This window comes from Phodopus roborovskii, unplaced genomic scaffold (assembly GCF_943737965.1).
Source record: "Phodopus roborovskii unplaced genomic scaffold, PHOROB, whole genome shotgun sequence".
NCBI classification, from domain to species: Eukaryota; Metazoa; Chordata; class Mammalia; order Rodentia; family Cricetidae; genus Phodopus; species Phodopus roborovskii.
The window spans coordinates 27,047,394-27,070,000 of NW_026125397.1; the positions used below are offsets into that span (position 1 = coordinate 27,047,394).

Sequence of the window (22,607 nt, forward strand, 5' to 3'; positions counted from 1 at the left end):
AGGATCAGGAAGGAATTAAAGGCAACCTGTGGTTGAATAGTAAGTTCAAGGCCTGCCTGCGCTACATGAGGAACTGTCTCAAAAAATATGTATTTTTAAATAGAGGGCTGGGGTTGTAGCTGAGTGGTAACATACATGCTTAGCCTGTTGAAGCACCAGGGGTTTGGTGGCACCCCAGAGAGGTCACACGTGTGCATCTTGCTGGACAGCAAGCCTGGATGGAGCCAGCTGGTTTGTCAGGAAATTGATTCAAAACATTTTATAGGCATATTAGAGAGGGGAAAAAAAAAAATCCAGACAATGTTCCAGATGCCCAGAATCCAATTCAGAAGTCACTGCATGTTTAATGAAGCAGAATAATCCTTAATCTTAGATGTAGATTCAGAAACAGCAAAGATTTTTTAAAATTATAGGAATAATTTACAAAGGCTCTTAGAAAATGTTAGGGACAAGCAAGTGAAACCCAATGTCCACTTGAAATGTCAGCATAGAGACAAGAGTGTTCTTAAGATGTAAACAAGGTGAAAACAAACAAACAAAAAACAACTGTTACACATTTATAAAATACTCAAGCACACATATCCAAGAAGCTCAGCAAATGCAGACACTATTACAGCAAAGACAGTTGGAATCAACGTGCAGTAAATGAGCGTAACAGGAAAATATTAAAAGCCTCCGGATAATAAAACACACCTTACATATAGATAAAAAAGTGACAAGAAATGACGGCTCTGAGGCAGTGACTACCCACAAGCAGTGTCGAAACACCTCCCTTTGGGGCCTGCCCTGCTGCTCCTTTTAAAACTACAATCCTTCGCCTTCTTTGCTAAGATCTCTTCTAGTTGTTCATGCCATTTGTTCATGAGTGGTGCGTGGCATAAAATCCATATTTATGCATTTGTCTCCTTGTTATGACATTTCCCCCAAGTTGTTCACTGGTACATCCTTCACATACAGAAACAAAGCTTAGACATGAGTTTGTATATGTAGATCCTTAGACTGTGTCTATGGAATGACCAAATAAAAGAATAACAGTTGGAGAGTATAACACTGTTCTCTAGGGAACAAGAACCAACAGTGTGTGAATGTGTACGTGTGCTTGTAGACAAAAAGAAAAATTTAAGAAATTGCCTCATTACTGAGGCTTGCCAGTTCTTGAAATAGCCGAGTGAGTTAACAGGTTGGAAACAGGAAAGAGTGGTACTTGAGCTCCGAGCAGTCTGTCTCCTTTTCTATTAAGATTCTTAGCTGGGTGAACGAGGTACAACTCATTATGGAGGGAGGTACGATCTCCATGTCTACGCCTTTAAACACAACTTCATCTAAGAGCTGCTGCTTACAAGCATCTGGATCAGAACTCAACCAAATATCTGGGCACTGTGGCATAAAGTTGAAAATCAAAAGACTGTAGGGGTCCTGGGATCACACAGTGCAGCCAGGTCATGGCATAAGTTGGTACTATACAGTTGAGTATATACACACCCAGCAACAGATTACTTTCATTTTATAACCTGCAAAGCACTTTAGGTCACAGATATACTTAAGGTTTTTTTTCTAAAGAATTGTTTGTAGTATGAAGGAAGGAGAAACAATGTAAATATCCAATAGTAGGGAAAAGGATGGGCCCTGTGGCATCCCTAGATTGTAACATCCAGCAGGTAAATGTATAAAACAGATTAATACCAATGCAAGCTAATTGTCCAAAAGATACTATGTGAAAAATGAGTTTTAGGAGAACATGCCTAGGTTGATGTCACTCACTTCCAGCCTGACAACTCAAAACAATAATATATTACTTGTTGCATTCTTAGAGATTTTTATCACTATTGTTTCCACTACCTATGGGTATGCTTTTTCATAGTTGAAATTTCCTTAAGCCAAGACTTTTAGCTCTGATCTTATGAATTGACTAAGGAAATATATGAAGAGCTATTCAGTAGAAATGTGCAAATATGGACCCTGAACTTCTGTATGAGTATTCACTCTGCTCATCCTTACTCATGTAGAACCACAGCTCTTAAAATGGGTAACCTGTGAACAGACCAGAGGTCAAAAGTGTTAGTGTTCAAAATATCAAATTACATGTTCTTGAAGAGAAATTTAAGTAAAAATCATCGCATTCTGTTTTCCCAATGGCAATTGCTACTAACATCTGTTTTCCTAATGGTACTTTCTACTTAAATACCTATCTTCTTTCAATTTTTTAAAGTAACTGTATTGTTAGATCCTGGGTTTGGAGTGAAGATACTGCATTTGAAGTTTCCTTTGTCCTTAGCATTTTACAATTGGATATAAAGTGCCCGCCACAGCCTCTTGATCATTTGGTCCCCAGCTGCTGAAATAACAGAGCGAGAGGTTTTAGGTCCTTGAAGGGGTGTGGCCTAGCCGGACGAAATTTGTCATCCTAACTTCATCTGTCTCTGGATCCATATTGAATGTGAACAAGCTTCTGATCTCTGTCATAACAGACTGTAGCCCCTTAAGCCATAAACCCAGATGAGTTTTCTCCCTCCAGAAGCTTTTTGTTAGTTCTTTGGTCACGATGATGGGAACAGTAATGATACTCACTTCATAGGCTGCTAAGAACAAGTCCACATGACTCAGCTTACACACTTTTGTGTCTTTATAGCTATCCGATGATGGTCGATATGTCTTGTTATCCATCTGGGAGGGATGTGATCCGGTAAACCGACTGTGGTACTGTGACCTCCAGCAGGAATCCAGTGGTATCACTGGTAAGTTATTTTTGACTCAACTAACCATCTTCCTTTCTAACATGTCATCTTGGGTCATACAGATTTGTGTGCTATTGCATGTAATAAAGACAAGTGAAATAAGGCTGGCTGTTTGTACTTTCCCTGTAGATTGGGGTTAAGCACATCTTCTGCACCTGCTTGTGATGAGGTCCTGTGTGATAGGTAGAAGCTGGAATATTGGCTTGTAGCAGTTTATAGTCATAGAGTTGTTAGGATAAAAAAGGTGGATATTTACCAGATTAACAGGTAATCATACTATGGCCCCTTCTGAGCTGTGTACACAGTGACAACCTGCTGTTGCTTTCTGAAGCCACATATTCTACCGCAATGAGCACAGAACCAGCCTATTAAAAATTGAGGGCCCTCACCAGGCAGATGATGGAGGCATCTTGTTTGTTATTTTTGTACTAATCACTGGGTCACTGTGAATCAGTCACATGATTACAGCGGTTTAAAGAAGCAATACAGTTAGTTGTTCCTTGATGTCCATCGAGACATGGATTTCAGGACTCCAGGCAGAGACCAGAACCTACCAGCCTGTTCCATTAAATGTTGTAGTGTTTTCGCAGAAGCCCCCACATCTGTCTGTGTTTTGCACCATCTCTAGATTACTGATAAGAGCTAAGACAGTATGAATGCTATGTAAACAGTTGCTGTTGTGTATTGTCTGTGATGGTGACCCAGTGTGATGATCAGTACAGATGCAGTTTTTCTTTAGTGTCTATTCAGTCTGGCAGGTTGGATCAGGAGTTGTGAATCCCACAGCAGTTAATGCTGTACCATGTGTGCTTAGCTAGGGAAGAGGAGACAGCAGATGGGACTGGTAATTGTTAAGTAGTTACCTACATGATTCACTTTAATTACAGCAGAGTATCTTGATTTGAAGTTTGTTTTTCCCTTTCAAGGGATCCATGTCTGCAAATGGAAAACTAATACTGTTTTACAGGCTAGTGCAGGGAATAGGGCTGGCCTAGGTTTGAGTTTGGGTTCCTGTCATACGAGAGCTCCGTCCTTCCCTCCTGCTCTTCCTTGACAGAGTGAGATTTTGAAATCACGACACTGGTTTTAGATAACAGAATAGAAGGTTAAGGACATACTGACAGGTGGGTTTTTTGGTTTGTTTTTAACTCCTAATCATCAAAGTTACTCCAAATACAAGTTTTGATGTTTAATTTGTTTACTGCAAACACAGATGCATAATCAGAAGAGTTCTCTGTGTGCCTCTGGGTGACTGGTGGGAAGGGTCTTTTTGTGCAGGCTAATGTTCAGGGGTTTGCGTCTGATTGGTAGGAATGAATACCTTGCTTTTGTTCCTTATCTGCTCCTCCCTTTTGTCATGTTGTTTAAGAAGAAGATAGACATTGAACTCAAAGGTAATGTTTACCTTAAATGTTGGTGAATTAGTCAAGAATATATGCAAACTAAAAATTACATACAATGTTAAAAAACAAAAACAACTCTGCTTCTGTATTACCAAAACCTGGGTATTCCTTTAGATAACTTTAAAGCCCCTTTGCATTTCAGGGAAAGAAAATAACTAAAAGCATTTTTCAAATAATTAATTCTTTATTAAGACACTACAAAGTGGCCTTCCTTAATAAGTAATTTCATGTCTGTGAGCTTTGTGAGTCTAGACATCGCTGCTTTTCACCCTCTGATTTGTGTGTGTGTGTGAGAGAGAGAGAGAGAGAGTACATATGTGTGTGTGTGTGTGCACGTGTGTGTATATGAATATGTGCATGTGTATGTGAGTGTGTGTGCATGGGTGTATGTGTACAGTACTTGATGATCTCCTGATTGCTGCACCAGCTTGTGATAGATAACTAGTTAAGATCCCTTTAGAGACCTTTGTCCAGATACCCTGCTTGATAAGATACTCTCCTTCTGTACCAATAATAAAACTCATATCTATGCTAGATTTTTTAACTTTTGAACCCTTTTATTAGGTATGCCATAAAAATTGTGGCATAAAACCCCAGTGGTTTGGGGAAGTCATCATTTTTAAATTGTAAAGGCTTTTTTTAGGAAAATGGCTCTATGCCACAGTAGAGGAAAATTAGATTTTAAAAGATGACATTCCATTTTCATCACTTTAAGAATGCTGGGGTAATTGGGGTATTAAATGCTGTATTTGTAATGTTTCCTGGGACCTGGTTCAGAGTTACACATGCAGGTCCTTCCTTTAGTCTTCACAGCCCCTCTCCCTTGATTAGCACACTGTACTTACTCTCCTCAAGGGTTGAAAGCTGGAGTTGCTTCACAGCACCCTTTAAAGACACAGGTGTATACGAAGGAAGGAATGGAAAAGGATAAATAACACTAAGCATATTTTTAGAGGTTTATTTACTTAATGTACATTGAGGTTCTGCCACATGTATGTCTGTGTGAGGGTGTCAGATCGCCTGGAACTGGAATTACAGACAGTTCTGAGCTGCCATGTAGGTGCTCGCACTTGAAAACCCAGGTCCTTTGGAAGAGCAGCCAGTGCTATTAACCACTGAGCCATCTCTCCAGTCCCCACTAAGCATATTTTTAAAAGCTATAGAAGCTATATTATGTTACCTAAAGTTACAGTGTGTGTGTATACAAACAAAGATATACGTGGGTGCAGTATAGCATGTAGAAAAGAGCAAGAATGGCTAAATATTAGGGGGTGCTGCAATGAACACAAGTTAAGAGGATATAAAAGTAATTATTATTTTATATTATATTATTATATTCAGTTTTGGTGATAGTTATGAGTGTAAGACATGTTTGTGAGAGTATAAAACCCAGTGTGAAGTTCCACAGCTGCTGCACGTGTGTCCTTACTGTGTAGAGCCTCATTGAGATCCATATATAGACTTTGGGTCTGGTTAATTTCTTTCTGTTTGATACTTTTTAATTCCAAGGGTTTTGGTTTATAATAAAGTTAAATGGGAACATTTTAAATCTTATAGCTGTTTTTACACAGATTGAGCCACAGCTCCTTATTCTGATGAGTCACAGACTCACAGTGTACATTTGCAGCTAGTCAGTTCTTCGGGGTGTAGTGACACGCCCACAGGCTTATCTGAGGTGTTGGTATTTGGCAGAATCTGATCATTTGAGGCAATGCCTTTCTTCAGGCTCACCTGTGCGTACTGCAAAGCCAAAGGACTTCCCTTTAGTGTCTTGGGTCTGTCATACTCCGGTGTCTTTGGGTGGTTTGGGATCTAATAGATGCTACTGTCTTCATGATCTTTTCAAGCAGAGACCATAGAAGGTTATGCTGTGAAATAAATGTTCACATCAGTAAATGCTTTATTGGCGGGGAGATAGTTAAAGAATCTGACATTTCACTGGATCAAGATTTGCTGTCCACAAACAAATGAAGCTTTAAGGTTATCTTCAAATGTTTGATTGGCATCTAATGACTTTACTTAAATTTTGTTGCTCTAAGACATGAGTGTGTATGTGTTTATAAAGCCTTGTGTTATGGGAACAAGTTATAATTGCCGTAAAGTGGATCACCTAGTAAGCAATTTGCCACTTAGAAAGTTGAAGGTATAATTGTGCCTGATATGCAGAGTTTAACCTCATATGAAGCATAATTGTAAGGTCTGGGTGGGAGTTTGTCTGAGTGTGTACTCTGAGTAGCCTTTGAGCTGAAACAACTAAAGTATTGTAAACACTTAGGCAGGGCTTTCCAAATATGTTGTTGTTGGCAGAAAAGGACCAGAAATCACAGAGAGCAGAACTGGAGTGAAAGCAGGAACACAGGGACAGAAATTGGCTTGTCTCAAATGTTTCTGCTGAGGAAGGAGGTGGAGTTTGCTTTCCCATGGTTCAAACTCAATGCAGGAGTGATTGACAGGCAAAACATCCAGTCATGGAAGGTCCCTGGTGGATACTAAGGAATTCTACCTTGGTATTAGTGATGGAGCCATAACATATTTCCCAGGTGCATGAGAGGCACTGACCTTCACATGGAGTCAACAGTGATGCCTCTGAATTCTAGAAATCTACATTCCAAGAATTTAAAGTGCTCCAGTGTTGGTTGTATTTGAAGAGGCATGCAAAAGTAAAGACAGACCTTCCCTGGAAGATTGCTCCTTCAACCCAGGCCCCAAGAGCTCTCTCAAACAAGATTCCAAAGGATATCAGCAAAACAGTCAAAAACCATCATAGAGAGACATTTGCCATCATGAGAAGGAGTTGATAGATACACTAGAGTAGGATTATCTGATTCTTAGTGTAAAGTGTATTAAACACAGTTTTAAAAGATATACCATCAGAATACTGCTGCTGTTAAAAAACAAAACAAAACAAAAAACCTTGGACACATAAGCAAGAAATAACAACTGAAAGTGACCATCAGATTAGAAAACATACTTTTAGTAGTACACATGGCTGTTATCGTTATGAATACAACAAAGGAGAGGTTTAGTGAAAGAGAATATAAATATAAAGAAATTCCTAAAGTGCAGCCCACCAGAAAAGTGGAAAAACATGAAATACTGGACATGAAGAACAAACTTCTTTATAAACAATAAACTGCAGGGTGGGAACAGCCATTGTGCAAGGAGCAGCTAGGGAAGCTTAACGAGGTGACACGTGGCATGAGAACGATGTGGCTAGATCAGTAAACAGCAGAGTACACTTTAAAGCAAAGCATATTTCTACAGATAAAAGCTTTGTGACCATAAGATCCTCCAGTGAGTTTCACTTAAGTCTGGTAATTCTGGGAGTAGTAGCTAACAGACCTGTAAGTCTAGGGAACACATACAAGTTAAAATTGCCCCACAATTCAGGCACAACCATTCCTCTTTTCTGTGGTGGAGAGAATGAATGGTGTAAATCCATTGGATGTGTAGAACTGAGTGGTCCGAATAGGGAATGACTGCAGGGTTATTTGGCACATAAATTCTCAGGTGAGTTCAGAGTGTTTTCCTTCAGTTATGTGCAAAACATAGTTTAAAGTCAGGAGACTGTTAGTAAGTTGAAAGAGATTAAAATAAGATCAGGTGTGTTCTCTGAGCACAATAAAATTTAGACAGAAGTCAAACAATAGCCAAAGGCTGAACAAACCCTACCAAGATAGTATTCCGAGAAAGATGCAGAGGATCGCTTGTGTGGTAACAGTAAAAGGAGGCAGGACTGCAGTGTTGTGAAAGTGCATGTGAGGGACAGAGTTGGGTTGGGCAGCATCACTGAGAAGTCCCTGCACTGCTGTCCTAATGCTTTGTCTTTTCAGTGGAGTCTCAGAATGACGTCACATTCCCTGCCAATCTTACTACTGTTTATTTCCAATGGGATTCATTGTCTCTTTGAAGTATTAGTTCTTCACACTTAGGATTATAATGTGTTTTTATTTTAATGTTTCCTTAGAAAAAGCTCAAGGGTTTTGTTTGCTTGTTTGTTTTTATGTAGACTCCATATTTCATGCTAGATACATTCCTAGGTGTTCTACTAAGCTTGCCTCTACTATAAATGAAGCCTCTCTCTGAGTTTTGTACTGGTTACTACCAACATTTAGAAAGGCTTTAAATTTTTACTGCTGGTTTTATTGGATGTAATTCAAACTACTTTAAATAAATAATTTCACTAAGTTTTTATTGTGGAGTAAATATGCTGATAGTTTAAATTTTTTTTTATGTTTCTTGTGATTCTTAGTTGATGGTTGAGAACATAAGGCTAAACAGGTAATAAATAGATCATTCAAAATCATGCAGCTAGCCAGGTATCCTTTAATCCCTTTAATGCCTCAGAAGTCAGAGGCAGGTGAATCTCTGTGAGTTTGAGGCCATCTTAGTCTATGGAGTAAGTTCCAGGACAACCAGAACTGTTTGACAGAGAAACCCTGTCTTGAAAAAGAAAAACAAACAAATAAACAATCACATAGCTAAACAGTGGGAGATCTGGGATTTTGATCCAAATATGTCTGACCATAGGAGACTGGATCTCCTTTGTTGGAATTACACTTTCCCTGATATGTTTAATTCAACAACACATTATGTTAAGATATGCTGTGGATGCAAATAAGGCACGAATGTGAAGTACTTAGTGAAGACGATGGGACAGAAATGAATTGTCCAAATTAAAATAGAAGTGTCTTGTGGAATTGAAGCCAGGGGATGTTTAGAGAGTATCTGAAGTTGTAGAGTTCTTTTCATGTATAAATTTTTTAAGATGTTCACTGAGCTGTGTATCGGGTATATTGTGAAACAGGTGTCTTCCAGTGCGCTTCTAATCATTAAAGGTCTACCAAGAGCCATTCCAAGGTCACAGCAAATATAGTTAAAATGTTTAGTGATGACCACTGCACCAGTTCTTAGGAATAAAGGACTGCAAAGTGTCCCACCTTCATTCAATACAACTTTTATTTGCATCTACAAAGTACCTGCGAGCTATGTATGAAGGAGCAAGTAAAACCCTTAAGGAATCGGCTGTTAAATGCGTAGCTGTCTTGAGAAAAATGTCACAAGTGTGCCTGATAGAGGTGGTCAGCTCTTTGAGAGTGGGCCAGGCAGAGGGCACAGCCTGTGGCATGCCTGAGAACCACTAGAGCTCAGGAGGTGAGGCGGGAGTTGGAATGTATGAAGTTGGCTTAGGTGGAACTTGTGTTGTGTGTGGAGTCTATTCAGAGTGTGATGAGAAAGACACCATTGTGGACCAGGTTAGGGTATTAAGGCATCGTTCTGGCTGGAGTAGAGTAAATCAGGAGTGGGTATGGGAAAACCAGGCAGCAAGCTAATACTATAGGCCACAGCTTCAAAGTCTTGGCACTGCTGACTTGTTATGGCCTGACCTGGGCTTAGTAGCATGTTCAGCAGCATCTCTGATCTCTGCCACTAGATGGCAGTAGCAGTCCTCACCTCCTAAGTGGCAGCAAACAAAATTATCTGTAGACTTCAAATGTTGCTTGGAATTGGCCTGTCTGTTGCCCTGGTTGAGGGCCACTGTGTATACCAGGTGTTGGCAGGAAAAAGACAGGCTTTGATCTGAGACGTGCTCTAAAGACTGTTTAATAGGAGTGTGGAATGGTAGGGCAGGAGATGTCCTTTAGCAAACCCCCCCCAGCATCCATTCATAGCTTGCTCATTCTCATGTGTTGTGTCTCGTGTGTTACAGAAAGAAAAAGAGTCCCTCGCCTCCCTACATAGAGACCTGCATCATTTCTTACATTATTGAAGGTGACAGGAATGTGTTCTCTTTTCCCAGGAATCCTGAAATGGGTAAAACTAATAGACAACTTTGAAGGAGAGTATGACTACGTGACCAACGAGGGCACAGTGTTCACATTCAAGACAAACCGCAATTCTCCTAATTATCGTCTGATCAACATCGACTTCACCGACCCTGACGAGTCTAAGTGGAAAGTGCTTGTCCCAGAGCACGAGAAAGACGTCCTAGGTGAGAACAGTGGCTGCTGGGAAATTGGGCCTGTCAGACATCAACAGGTTGTTTCCACCTCACGGCTGGATGACCAATACTCAGTATAGAACCTTGACTTGTAATTATTAGGAATGCCGTGCTTCAACAGTGCACACTGTCTGATGAAAACAGAGCTCATAAGTGTAAGCTTTTGTGTCACCTTTGGCTGTTTGTCCCCACCTCTTAGAGATGTGAGGGTTACTTTCCAGTGATCTTGCTAGAAAAGATAGCATTGTCTCTGAAGATTTGTGGAGGCAGGACAGCCCTTTCAGCCTGAGGTAGAGGTGAGAAGTAGTGCCTGGCTACTTTGCTTCCCTGATCTGTAGCTTGGACCCCAATATCAATCTCTGGGTTTTTATTATTCATGTTACAAAGTATTCTCTGATCTTCAAAGCAGCATTGGGTTTTCTCTGTGTTGTTTCAGAGTGGGTAGCGTGTGTCAGGTCCAACTTCCTGGTCTTGTGCTACCTCCATGATGTGAAGAACACTCTGCAGCTTCACGACCTGACCACAGGTGCTCTCCTCAAGACCTTCCCTCTGGACGTGGGCAGTGTGGTGGGGTACAGTGGGCGCAAGAAGGACTCCGAGATCTTCTACCAGTTCACGTCGTTTTTGTCTCCAGGTAAGAGGTTCTCCAAATGGCAGTGTGATGGTGTCTGTGCTAATGCAGGCTGGACTGTAGACAGAACCACTCAGAGTAAATCAGCTTTTCAGAACAAAGAAAAGTGTCCCCACCAACTTCTGCTGGGCTAGCAGGGTGCTTGTTCTCAGGGTCTGCAAATGTCACCCTTAGTCCAGGCCTTGATCTGCACTAAGATTCACAGTGCAGGTAACAGTGACAAACCCCATGTACAGCCATACCCAGCATTCAGGCTGCCTCCCAGAATGAACTCTGATTCTAAAAGTACATGAAAATAAAGTGTGTTGTGTTATCTTGGATATTTCGAAGATTAGCTTTTACACTCCCTGGTATGAGTTAATCTTCCCCAAGTAAAATGATTCTGTTTTGTACTTTCTACGAAGCTGGTCACATTCATCCTGCTTTGTATAGACCTCCTCCACACGTACATTGTTTGCTTCAGGAGTCTGCTCAGCTGGCAGTTTGTAGCTGACCAGGCAGACCCTGTCTTCAAAGCAGTCTGGCTGGGAAAGCTCCCACATTGTCTTGCTCATTTGCCCGGCTCCTTGGGAGCACTCTCTGTCCTTAACAGTTTTGTAGCCATCATTTGCTGGTAGATGAAGCGGTCTCTGGAAAGAGTTTGACTAACCCTAACCCTAAGAAACTGTAGTGTTATGGCCGGCTGCTGACAGGACTGTTAAACTTGAGAGAGTGATGTTCCATTAGCCGTTTGGGAGGCATCAGGGTTCACTCCCCACGTACCTTTTGGGAGATTAAGAGGAGCTAGTATAAGAGCCCCAGAGCTGGAAGTTGGGAGCCCTGACCCTGCCCCTTCCCGGAACCTGGGCTCAGCTGTAACCAGTGAGCAGAGGGGCATGTCCCTATCCCTGCTGTCACAGGACCCACATTTTATTCTCAAGCTTTCACTGGTTCTAGACATTTTACTTCAAACTCTCATGTCTTCAATCATTTAAGTGAATGAGTGACAGAACACAGAATAAGGGTGACTCATCTGCTCTTAATAAAATCCAGGGTCCATGAAGCCCACAACCTCCTCCAGTGACCCTGTGTGACAATTTTGTTTTTTCAGGAACAGGTTTATCATTATCTGGGGAAAGGCTTGTTTGTCCTAGTGGGAAATGACGTCTCTGCATAAAATGCTGCCTGTGGCTGAGGCTGTGAAGGCTGGAGAGAAAAGTGTGTTCCTAGTTACATGCTATGGCTGCTTCCAAGAAAGACTTAATTTGTTACTATACTGCTCTGTTTTGTCTCCCTGTCTCCTGACACTCATTACCCTGTCCTTCCCTTCTCTCTTAATGTAATTGATACCTAAAACTAGAGAATGGGCTTTCCAGACTCAGGCTGTCTAAAGCCAAGTGCAAAGCAGCCATCAAATAATTAAAGTTCTCAGGAAAGCAAGAAGTCTCTGTGTATATACACACCCAGTACAACAGTGCTCAAAAGATGTTCTGTGCCAGTCTGTGTATTAGCCATTCACTACTGCAGGCAGTAGCAGAGGCGTGAGATGGATGCACAGTCCCAGCTCCCCATGATGAGCATGGCGTACACCATAGGAGTACATGGGAAGGACACATCTCAAGTCCACTCCGTTTGTGACTTTTGCACCTCAAGTCCCATTTGGGAAGAAACTAGTGTCAGGGCCGTCTGGAACAGGATATAGTGACTCCTGTGACACAGACCACTTAGGACTTGAACTGATTAATTTTGTACTTGTGGAAATGTAGAACTTGCCTGAGGTTAGCTTCAGCCTGACATGAGCTTTGTAATAAACCAGAACAGCAGCTTAGGCCTAGCTCTGGGAGGCAGAGAGGAAAGAGCCTTTCACACGTGGTTTGGAAAAGACAAAAGCTTGGTTTCTGTGTTTTGTTTTTACCTTTTTACAGCATAAAATCCAGCCCTGTAATTAGGTTGTGGACAACCTTGGAGATCCCTCTGGCCCCTTTTTTCTAAGATCTTGCCTAACTCTCTCTCTTCTCCCTTCTCAGCCCACACTAGCTGCTCTCTTTGCCTCTGTCCATCCTCTGTCTACACCAGCTGCTCTCCTTGTCTTCATTCATCCTCTGTCTACATCAGCTGCTCTCCTTGTCTTCATCCTCTGTCTACAGCAGCTGCTTTCCTTGCCTCTGTCCATCCTCTGTCTACACCAGCTGCTCTCCTTGTCTTCATTCATCCTCTGTCTACATCAGCTGCTCTCCTTGTCTTTATCCATCCTCTGTCTACAGCAGCTGCTTTCCTTGCCTCTGTCCATCCTCTGTCTACACCAGCTGCTCTCCTAGTCTCTGTCCTACTGTTGTAATGGCACTGCTTTTATCAGGGAACATCTTAAAGCCAGGCACTCCTTTTGACTTTAAGGGACTTCTGTAATAGAGTTCTCTCAATCTTGAATTCATTTCCTAGACAGCCTTCTGCTGTTTGTGATCCAGAAGATTTTCTTCAAGGCCACTTCCCTGTCCTTTCCATACATGATCTGGTGGGACTTGATGTATTAGTAGGTCAATTTAGGTATTGAGAATGTGCAGTAGAGTAACTTGGGCTAACCCAGATGACTATACATAGGGAATCTTGATAAAGTATGTTTATCATTGAAACCATCCCTACCTTCTTCACTGATCCATTGTGTGCATTTATACATAACAGAGGGAAGTATGGGACACTCTAAATGACAGCCAGCTTCTGTTGTGTGTTCCATCTCATTCTGCTTTTGGAATTGTATGTCAGCTTATCTGAATAAACAGGAATGTGGACTCCATCTCCTCTTCATCTTTCATTAGGGAATTTAATTGCAATTCCTGGTGACTTGTCTGAGTTCATTGAACTCTTAATTCTAGCTCCTAAGTCCTTCATTATTTATGGTGACATCAAGGTGAATCAGGTGATCACATGGAACATGCTTGCTCTTTATTCCATTATATTTTTGTTGCAACATTTGGAGCATCTTTTTCTCTCCAATTCGGGTGTGTGTGTGTGGGGTACCCTGTACTGATATAAAAACAAAACAGTCTCATTAACAGTCAGTTTTATATGTATACGTACAGAATATTGTTTCTTAGATGCTAGAGAAATACCCACATAAAGGGGTTGAGAGGAAAAGGAGCTGCCATTTTAATCCATGAGCATTCAGTTTCACTGTGTCAGGTGGGATTCCAGCAAACACCGGTCCCAGGACCAATTTTTCTCACACTTGACAATGTATATTTAAAGTACATGAGTCACTGTTTCCATACCGGCCTCTCTGGTTCACTCTCTCAAACACAGTATGGTGTTGTCTAATTGGTTTTGATGTAATTCTTAAATATATTAAGAGGGGGGCATTAAATTCAGGAAGTAGCAGTTCCATTAGTGCTTTAGTGAGCTGGAATTCTTGGTTATTTTGTATTGTGTACAATTACTGGGACAGGGTTGAAAGTTTGAGTCTGAAAGGACACGTGATGGATCCTTTGGTTCCTGGTTGCTGCCTGCATTGTCTGCCCTTGGCTGGATGTGTGTCAGGTAGCAGCACCCAAAGGGACTGGTCCAGAGACTCCTGACTGGCTGTAGACTTTGAGCAGTCCATGGGACTTTCCCATCAGTGTCCTTTCAGGTAAATGACTCCAAATGAGTTTACCATTTGTGGGGGGCTTGGAGATGGCATTCCTTTGTGAGCTGCCTTGGAGAAAAGCTGTTGAGGTCAATGAGGTATTCCACTTTTTCTCAGGTCCCCAAAGCTAGTCAGTTTTATGCACTGAGTGCTTAGGTTGCTTTTCTGGTTGCTGTGACAAAATACTAGACAGAAAGCTCACAGTTCAATGTGTGATCCATTATGGAGGATATGGTAGTTTGAATGAAAATGGCTCCATTGGCTCGCTTACTTGAATACTTGCTCCCCAGTTGGTAGAACTGTTTGGGAAGGATTAGAAGGAGTGGCCTTGTGGAAAGAGGTGGGTTCCTGGGGGTGGGCTTTGAGGCTTCAAAAGACTGGTGGGATTCTGTGTCTATTCTGCCTCTTGGTTGTAGATCAGCCCTGGGCTGTTCCATCATTGCCATCATGGACTCTAACCCTCTGAAACTTTGAGCCAGATTGAACACTTGTTTTGTAAGTTGTCTTGGTCCGTGGTGTTTTATCCCATCAATCTAAGAGTAATTAAGGCAGTGAGTGCAGAAGGCCTAAGGGTTGGTTCCCTGATCTCATAAGGGCAAAACAGGTCACAGAGGGAACTGAATGCTGGTGCTCAGCTGCCTTCCTCTTCTGTCTCTTTATATTCAGCCTAGGACCCCAATCCATGGGATGGTGTTACCCACCGTGGGGTCAGTCTCCCTTCGTCAATTAAACCTCTGCAAATACACGCCACAAACACCTGGAGTGCAGCTCCTAGGAGCCCACAAATGCTATCAAGTCCACAGTGAACAGTCAGGCATCACCGTGTTGAGGGATGGGAGGCAATATGTAGTAGTGTTGATGAGGACACCTCTGCTCCTATCAGACACTTGTCATCTGCTTGGCATACCTACTGGGGTGGTGATGTGCTAGAGCCCTGCCTGGTGCAGGCCTCCGGTACTACCTAGCATCCTTGTGGCCCTTGTGTTTCATGAGACTGAAAGGCTAACCTGAGACTTCCTCCCCTTCTAGGTGTCATTTACCACTGTGATCTTACCAAAGAGGAACTGGAACCCACAGTTTTCCGAGAAGTAACCGTGAAGGGTATCGATGCTTCTGATTACCAGACAATCCAGGTATGGAGAAATTGATGTCTTTAATAGGACAGTTGTGGGAAGTGGCTCTCACACTGTTGTTCATAGTCTACCTTGTAAAAAGCTAACCCATGGGAAAACAGAGGTGCAAATACTTTGGAGCTCCCTGCTGTTTCCATGCATTGAGTCAGGTGCTTAGGGCTCAGCAGTAGGCCCTGTAGTTTCTGCCCTCACAGCCTTTGGGTTCTGCTCCCATGGCTGCTGTTCTTGACAGGAAAACAGCACTGTTTGTCTGTGTCTGTCTGCCTACTTGAAGTAGAGATTGCCGAGCTCAGGGCTTCAAGGGATTCAGGGCTCCATGTAAAGTGTCTCCCTCTTCAATCTGAAGTTTGTATGTTTCCACTCAGTAGAGCAGGCACTCACAGCACATCTGCATGAATGGATGAGCTAAAAAAATTGTTGGCACCACACCTCAATCCCTGGTTGCTGTCTGCCCGAGTAAGGCTGTCTTTTTGTCTTAGTTAACGCCCTGAGGATATTGAGTCTTTCAGAAAATTAATTGCTGTTTAGTTGATATAGTGGAGAATGTCTGTTGCTTTGCAATGAGAGACTGCCCATAGAGTGCCAGGTGCTTTAAAAGACACCCATTCCAGACACAACAGGACTGATCCACATATGAACTCACAGAGATTATGGCAGCAAGCACACATCCCAGACACACAGGTCCCACCCCTCATGAAGGGAACGGTCTGTAATTATTGCGTGCTGGCAAAGGAAATCGCCAGTGGACTCTCACTGGGTATACTAGCCACACTTCCAGGTAGTCCCCATGCCTACGAGTAGTTGGCCAGCTGCAAACAAACTCACTGATGTTTTGTGTAGGCATCTTGCCTCATTTTGTTTTGTTTGGGAATTTTGTTCATGTGTATATCACATTGGTCTTTTGCTTGTTTATTTTGATTTCTTTATTGTGTGTTTTTGTGGAGTTTTATTTTTTAGTGTGTTTTTAGTTTTGCTTTTGTTTTAAAGAAAGACAAAGAACATAAAATTGGATGGGTAGGGAGATGGGGTGGAACTGGTGCAAGGGAAAACGATCAAAATTACATTGTATGAGAAAATTCAATTAAGAATTTTTCTATAAATTATTTTAAAAATAACAAACATTTCAAAGAAACTTAAAATAAAAGACACTCCCACCTGGAAGGCTGATTCATATAGGCCACAGATCAGGAGCCAAAAAATTGAGAATACTGCAATCGATCTTGGATTCAGGAATCTTGCATGTTCCCAAGGATGTTTCCATGACACTAGAACAGCATTATGATGGACGAATTGCCCTCACTGCCTAGAACAAGTCTAGTTGATGGGCTAGATATAGACTGTAAGTAAAACTATTTACAAAAACAGGTGGAAGCTGGATTTGGTACAGGATTGATGTTTACCATCTGTGTCCTATATTAACTATTAGAAAGATGGCCTTCTGTTGATTAGAGAGAAGCTTTACCTGTGTGTTTATAAACTGGTTGTTGACTGTTTTGACTGAGTGGCAGCACCACAGACTCCATGGCCCATTATACACATCCTAATTTATTTAGTATGTTAGGACCATTAAGAAAATCTACTGGATTGTGGTCTGTGGTCAGATGTTCTTACAGACAGGCCTGACTTCGTGTTATACATGTTGAATGACATTAGGTAAGTCACATAACCTTTCTGCCACTATGTTTTCATTGTAAGTAGTTTTCAGGTACCCCTTTGGGGTTATTAGAAGGTAAGTATTACGAAGTAACATATACTGCATATATAATGAGTAAAGTAACATATAATAGATGAGTACAATCTAATTCAGTAGAAATAGCTAGTGTTTGTTCATGTAATTTTTCTACATTAATTGGACTTGTTAGTCACCAGGTTTCCTTTGCCAGTTGGGCATCTAGGAGGGTCTTCTCTGTGATGGGTTGCTGCCCCACATGCTTATAACATGTAGAAAATGTATCCCTATCAGCTGTGAGGCCTTCTTCTGGTCCTTGCACAGACATCCATGATGAAGATACTATATATATTCTTTCAGTTCCAAATGGGAGGATAAAGCTTTGGAGCTCAGCAAGTGCTTGTGCAGAATATAACTCCCTTAGCTGTGAACAGAGCAGCTGGAATTTCCAGGAGACGGTGCTGTGGTTGCACAGTGCCTGTGTCATTGCACAGCTCAGAGAATCTCCGTGTCCCTGACTCTCCGTGACTCGAAGTGTGGCCTTCTCAGATGGTTAGAGCTTTTTATTTGGGAGAAGCAGATTTGTGGAGAATATAAGACATCCTCTTTTCATTTTGGGCCGTGCTGTATTGAACCCAGAACTTAAGGAATGCTGGACAAGTACTCACGATATTGAGCCATTCCTAGCCCCTATGGTAAATGTTTAAGGTGCCTGGGCTAGTACACTTTCTTGCAGAGGGAACATGCACCTGCTGCTTGTGTTCTGTGCCAGTATGCAGCATCGTGCTGATCATGTCACCACACCATGGAGCTCTCTTGCTTCAGGCCTAATGTTTGCAGGGGTCTGGGTTTACATTCACACAGCAGAGAGTGTGGGTGTCCACAGTTGTGCTCATGGTGTGATGATGTTCTCTGCATCACTTCCCATCATTAGACACAGGCTCCGGGGAGGGCTTTGTGCATGAATGAAAAGCATCCTTGCAGTGTGGAGTAAAATGATAAGTAAAGGCAGCAGTTTTGGAAAAACTCAGTTTATTTTCAGTTATTCTAGGTATTGGCCCCTTCAATCACACATGACTTGAGTTTATGTCCATGTGTGATTTGAACAGACCTCCCCTGCTGCTTCTCTCCTGCTGTCTGTAAGTTATATCACTGTGCAGAAGCATGGTGGCAGCTCTGGGAAAACTGAATACCCCAAAAACACTTTTTCTATGGATTGTCTAAGTTACTGTTCAAAGCAACCGGAGAAACAAGTCTCTAAAAAAAACTTGTCGTCTCTTCTCCTCTGATGTCCATGTAAGAATTTTAGTTTTAGATGGGTTTATTAAGTCCCTAGTTGACTACCATTTCCTCTGCTTGACTACCATTTCCTCTGCTTTTTACTGTGAAACAGTCACATCCAATTGATTGAATAGAACCCATCCGCCCAAATCTTTTCAAAAGAAGCTACGATACATTAGCAATGCCATCTTCTTAGGAAACAGATTGTGAGTTATCTACATATATTATCAGCAATACGTTTCTTTTTAACAACATGAAAGAATAGGAAAGTTTAGTTTAGACACCATATTTATAACACTGCCAGGGACTGTGTGAATGCAGCTATTCCATAAGTGGGCAGTGTTCCTAGGAAATGTAGTCAGGCCTGAGAGTTGAAACACAAGGTCTGGAACAACCTGAGAATGTTACTGCCATGGTCCAGGAAAAGATGTATGTGGAGACGCACCTGACTAGGGGTTAGTCTCTTGCAGGTGGAGTAGTTCTCTTGCAGGTGGAGGCAGGGCAGGGCTGTGAGGAGTGTTTATATATGTATATTCACTGACCATTTACCACCTTCTGTCATTCAAAGCATGTGTCTGCTTTTTCATTGCTGTGAGATTCCATAATTTCACAGTCAATTCAAGAAGCTAAGCTTCTAGTCCTCGTTCTTGTGTGATGAAGGCGCCTCTGGCCCATGTCATCTGTAGATAGGATTGTGTGTTGTGGTTGAGCAGGGCATAACAAAGAAATGGAGCGCAGCCAGAATACACTTTCTGGCTTCTCACGATCTCATTGTGGTTCAGCCAACTGAGAGATTGGTTTTTTCCCCTCAAACTAAAATGAAAGAAAAAAAATCATAGACCTGAAAATGGACCAGTAGCTAAATATACTCCAGCAACTCTTTTCTCACATTTTATAAGACAAGATAAATTAGAAGACCCCAAGAACCTATATTTTATGAGACTTGCTTGGTGCAGACTTCTTGGGGTAAGTCAATAATAAGGGTTGTAAGAATTTGGCCATGGTGTTCTGCTATTGAAAAAAAATATTCATGAACATTATGAGCTTTGTAATGCCATGAGCTTTTGCTCCAAGCTCACAGCATATGTAGAATCTAAAGCACGGGCCCACCCTTGTCCTTGTGAGTTGACTGTGGCACTGTTGGTAATTTTTTCTGTAGCACTGGGTTCCTATAATTGGGCCTTGGCTAGAAACAGGAAGGGCCATGGCAAGATGGCTTTAGCCAGCAGGCAGGGTGCTTGCTGCCAAGCCTGACAGCCTGAGTTTGGTCTCTGAAAGCTACATGGTAGAAGGAACCGATTTCCACCAGTTGTCTTCTTACCCCAGTATGTATGTGTTCCTTGACATGTCAACACACACACCACGCTTTTTAAGATTGCGTAGGGAAGGGTGAGGGGTGGCGTTCTCAGAGCACTGAGGTCTCACTGTGAAATGCCATTCACCTGAAATGCCATCCATTTTTCTCAGTTTGTTACCTTAGTATTTGCATGGTTCATTGTATACAGTGACATAGTCCTGGATAAACAGATTCTGTATCCTGGGTATGATGTTCCTGTGTGGAGTGTACATCTTCCTTTTCTCTAAGATCAGCAGTGTATGACTTACCAGGAAAGGGTGAAATAGTCTTTGTTTCCTTACAGTAGAGGAACACGTTCTCTGCCCTGGGTCTGTGGTTGGTGCTGTCTGCAGTTGTATACACTTTCTCTTCCATGTCTGAACCACAGCATCACTCTGTCAGCCTGGGAACAGCCATAATGTGTCAGTATTTCCCCTCATTGTGTGTGTGTCCCTTGTGGGTCTGGTCCTTAGGACAGAGCTGTGGCTTCTTAAGTGTGTGTGTGGTTGACGGTGTCCCTGAAGAGTTCACACGTGGGGAGGGTCTCAGTTTCAGGAATGGCTGTGCTGAGAGGAGTGGGGCCTAGTGGAGGCCGTAGGTGGCGGGGAAGCTGCCTGCCCTTGGAAGGGATTGAGGTGGCACTCTGAGATCTCCCAAGAGCCCTGCGCCTGGACCTGCCTTTTCAAAATTTGGTTTCCTGCTCCCATGCATGCGCTTGTCACCGTCAGTGTCTGCGGTTGCTGAAGCCAGGAGGCTGGGGCTTCCAGGCTCTGAAACTAAGGCCAACAAGTGCCTTACTTTACTGCCTCTGTGTTTTGTAATAACAGGGGAAGATAAACTAATGTAGCTGCTTTCCGGTGACCCGTATGTAGAGTTGGTCTGATAGAACCCTCTCAAACTAGAGGAGGCTACAGAAGCATTTTAACAGTGATGGCTTCCTAGGGTTAGGCCCAGGCTAGTGCTGTTCTAGATCCATGTGATAGGGTGACTATAAATACCCTCAGTGTTAGGGATATTGCATTACCTCCCTGGAGGAAAAGCCATGGCGGGTGTAACTGACATTGGGCTGTGAAGAGGGAATGAAAAATTTTCTGTTTCCACAAGTGTAATCTCTCGATTGTGTTATGAATTCCCTGACCTGTGCTTTAAGAGGTGGACTTGTTCATTCCAGCTCATGCCTGGTGCTGAGCAAATGTACCCTTCAACATGGATGTGCTGTCCTGGTTATATACATGAGAGTCCATGCTGGACACTATGGGTCCTGATCTTCTTACATGGGTTTCCATCTTAAATGGGCTTGTTCTAAGAGACTTGGCTTTTGATATTCATAAACAATGGAGTGGGAGCTGTGGGTTCGGTGCCTGCCTTCACTCAGCACTTCCCCGGGCACCGTCTCCCTGCCGAGGTCCAGGTTCTCCTTCAGCCATGTGGCTGCCGTTCTCTCTCATCTTTATTGAATTTTCCAAAACTATTAAAGTTCTTTTGTTGTTTCTGCTCTTGAGCAAAAACAGGCAAAGTTGTCACTTGGAAATATAGTGTGGATGCTGCGCACTGTGTGCCAGGCTCTGTTCCCGTGGACTCTGTATTACCTCATTTCTGGAGAGGAATACTTGAGTTGTGAGAATTGTGCTGATTCCTCTTGTTGGGCTCTCACAATCAAGGCTTGAATGCCTTGGACGATTCTTTTAGATCCTCATGTAGAAGTTGATATAAAACATTGGGACATTATTAAAGCCCTAGAGATATTTCAAAAGAAATAGATCATATACTCAGGCTGCACTGATATGTTCATGTTAATTCCCAAAAGATGGAAGATAATCTATATATGAGGGTCTGTTAAATTAAACAGTAGACAACACCAAGCCCTCCCCACCTCAGTTGTGTACATCTGTAAGTGTGTGTGCTGGAGTGTGTATGAGTGTGCTTACAAGTGTGTTTTTGAACAGAATGTGATCTTTGATCCCAGTTCAAGTAGTAGATGATTCTGAAGTCATACTTCTTTAAAAGAAAATCATTTAGGATACAAACGGAAAGATGATTATATTCATGTATGCTGTCTGCATATAGACCCTCAACTTTTCTGTGTTTTGAATAAGCTTATATCTATCCATTCCAAAGTTTTAGTGTGTATATAGTGGATTTAAATATTTGGAAAAGATTGGGATAGAACACATATAATCTGAATCGTGGGTGGCATGACCGTAGGGAATCTGTGGATTTAGCTATGTTGGGAGTGCTGGCTCTGATACTTGTTCAAAAGCCTCAAAAGTAGGATCAATGACAGGGCATTCCAGGCATCGTTGGAGCAGTTTCTGCCCTTCCTTCTGGTTACACACTTCACTCCAGTCCACAAGCAGCTGCTGGAGACTCTGCCAGCATTGACTAGCAGGGATAGGATGGAGGAGAGCCATTCATCCATCCTATCCTTTGTCATTTACTGCATGACAAGCAGTGCTTTCAATGTGGGAGGTAGCAGTGAGATCGAGAGGTATGTCTGGCCCTTATAAGGTATGAAACAAAAAGAAAAGAAAACACCCACAGTGCACGTAGAAAGAAGGCTCTGGATACAGTAAAGAAGGATTGCAGCCAAGAATGGTTGAGGAACCATTCCACTCTGGAGGTCACTTAAATGGAAAATTTAGGTCCGAGAAGGATTTAACCATGTGAAAATGAGGGGAGAGGCAGCTTAGAATGTTAAAGAAAAGGCCCTGGAGATAAAATGTTTGCCTACGAAGGCAACACTGGGTCCAGTAAGGGAGGGAAACTAGATAACAGATGAAGGCAGGACATTGTAGTTCAGATTTCACATTTATTCCAAGT

The 22,607-nt window shown here is 42.3% G+C and overlaps 1 protein-coding gene across 1 annotated transcript in view; it reads left to right on the plus strand.

The window, feature by feature from the left end:
- Prep (prolyl endopeptidase) overlaps nt 1-22,607 on the plus strand; it is a 69,768-nt gene that overhangs the window by 30,773 nt on the left and 16,388 nt on the right. Inside the window, exons 7-10 of the mRNA XM_051175598.1 lie at nt 2,630-2,735; nt 9,939-10,130; nt 10,576-10,773; nt 15,398-15,501. Coding sequence (XP_051031555.1) covers nt 2,630-2,735; nt 9,939-10,130; nt 10,576-10,773; nt 15,398-15,501 — 600 coding nt within the window. The remainder of the gene's footprint in view (nt 1-2,629; nt 2,736-9,938; nt 10,131-10,575; nt 10,774-15,397; nt 15,502-22,607) is intronic.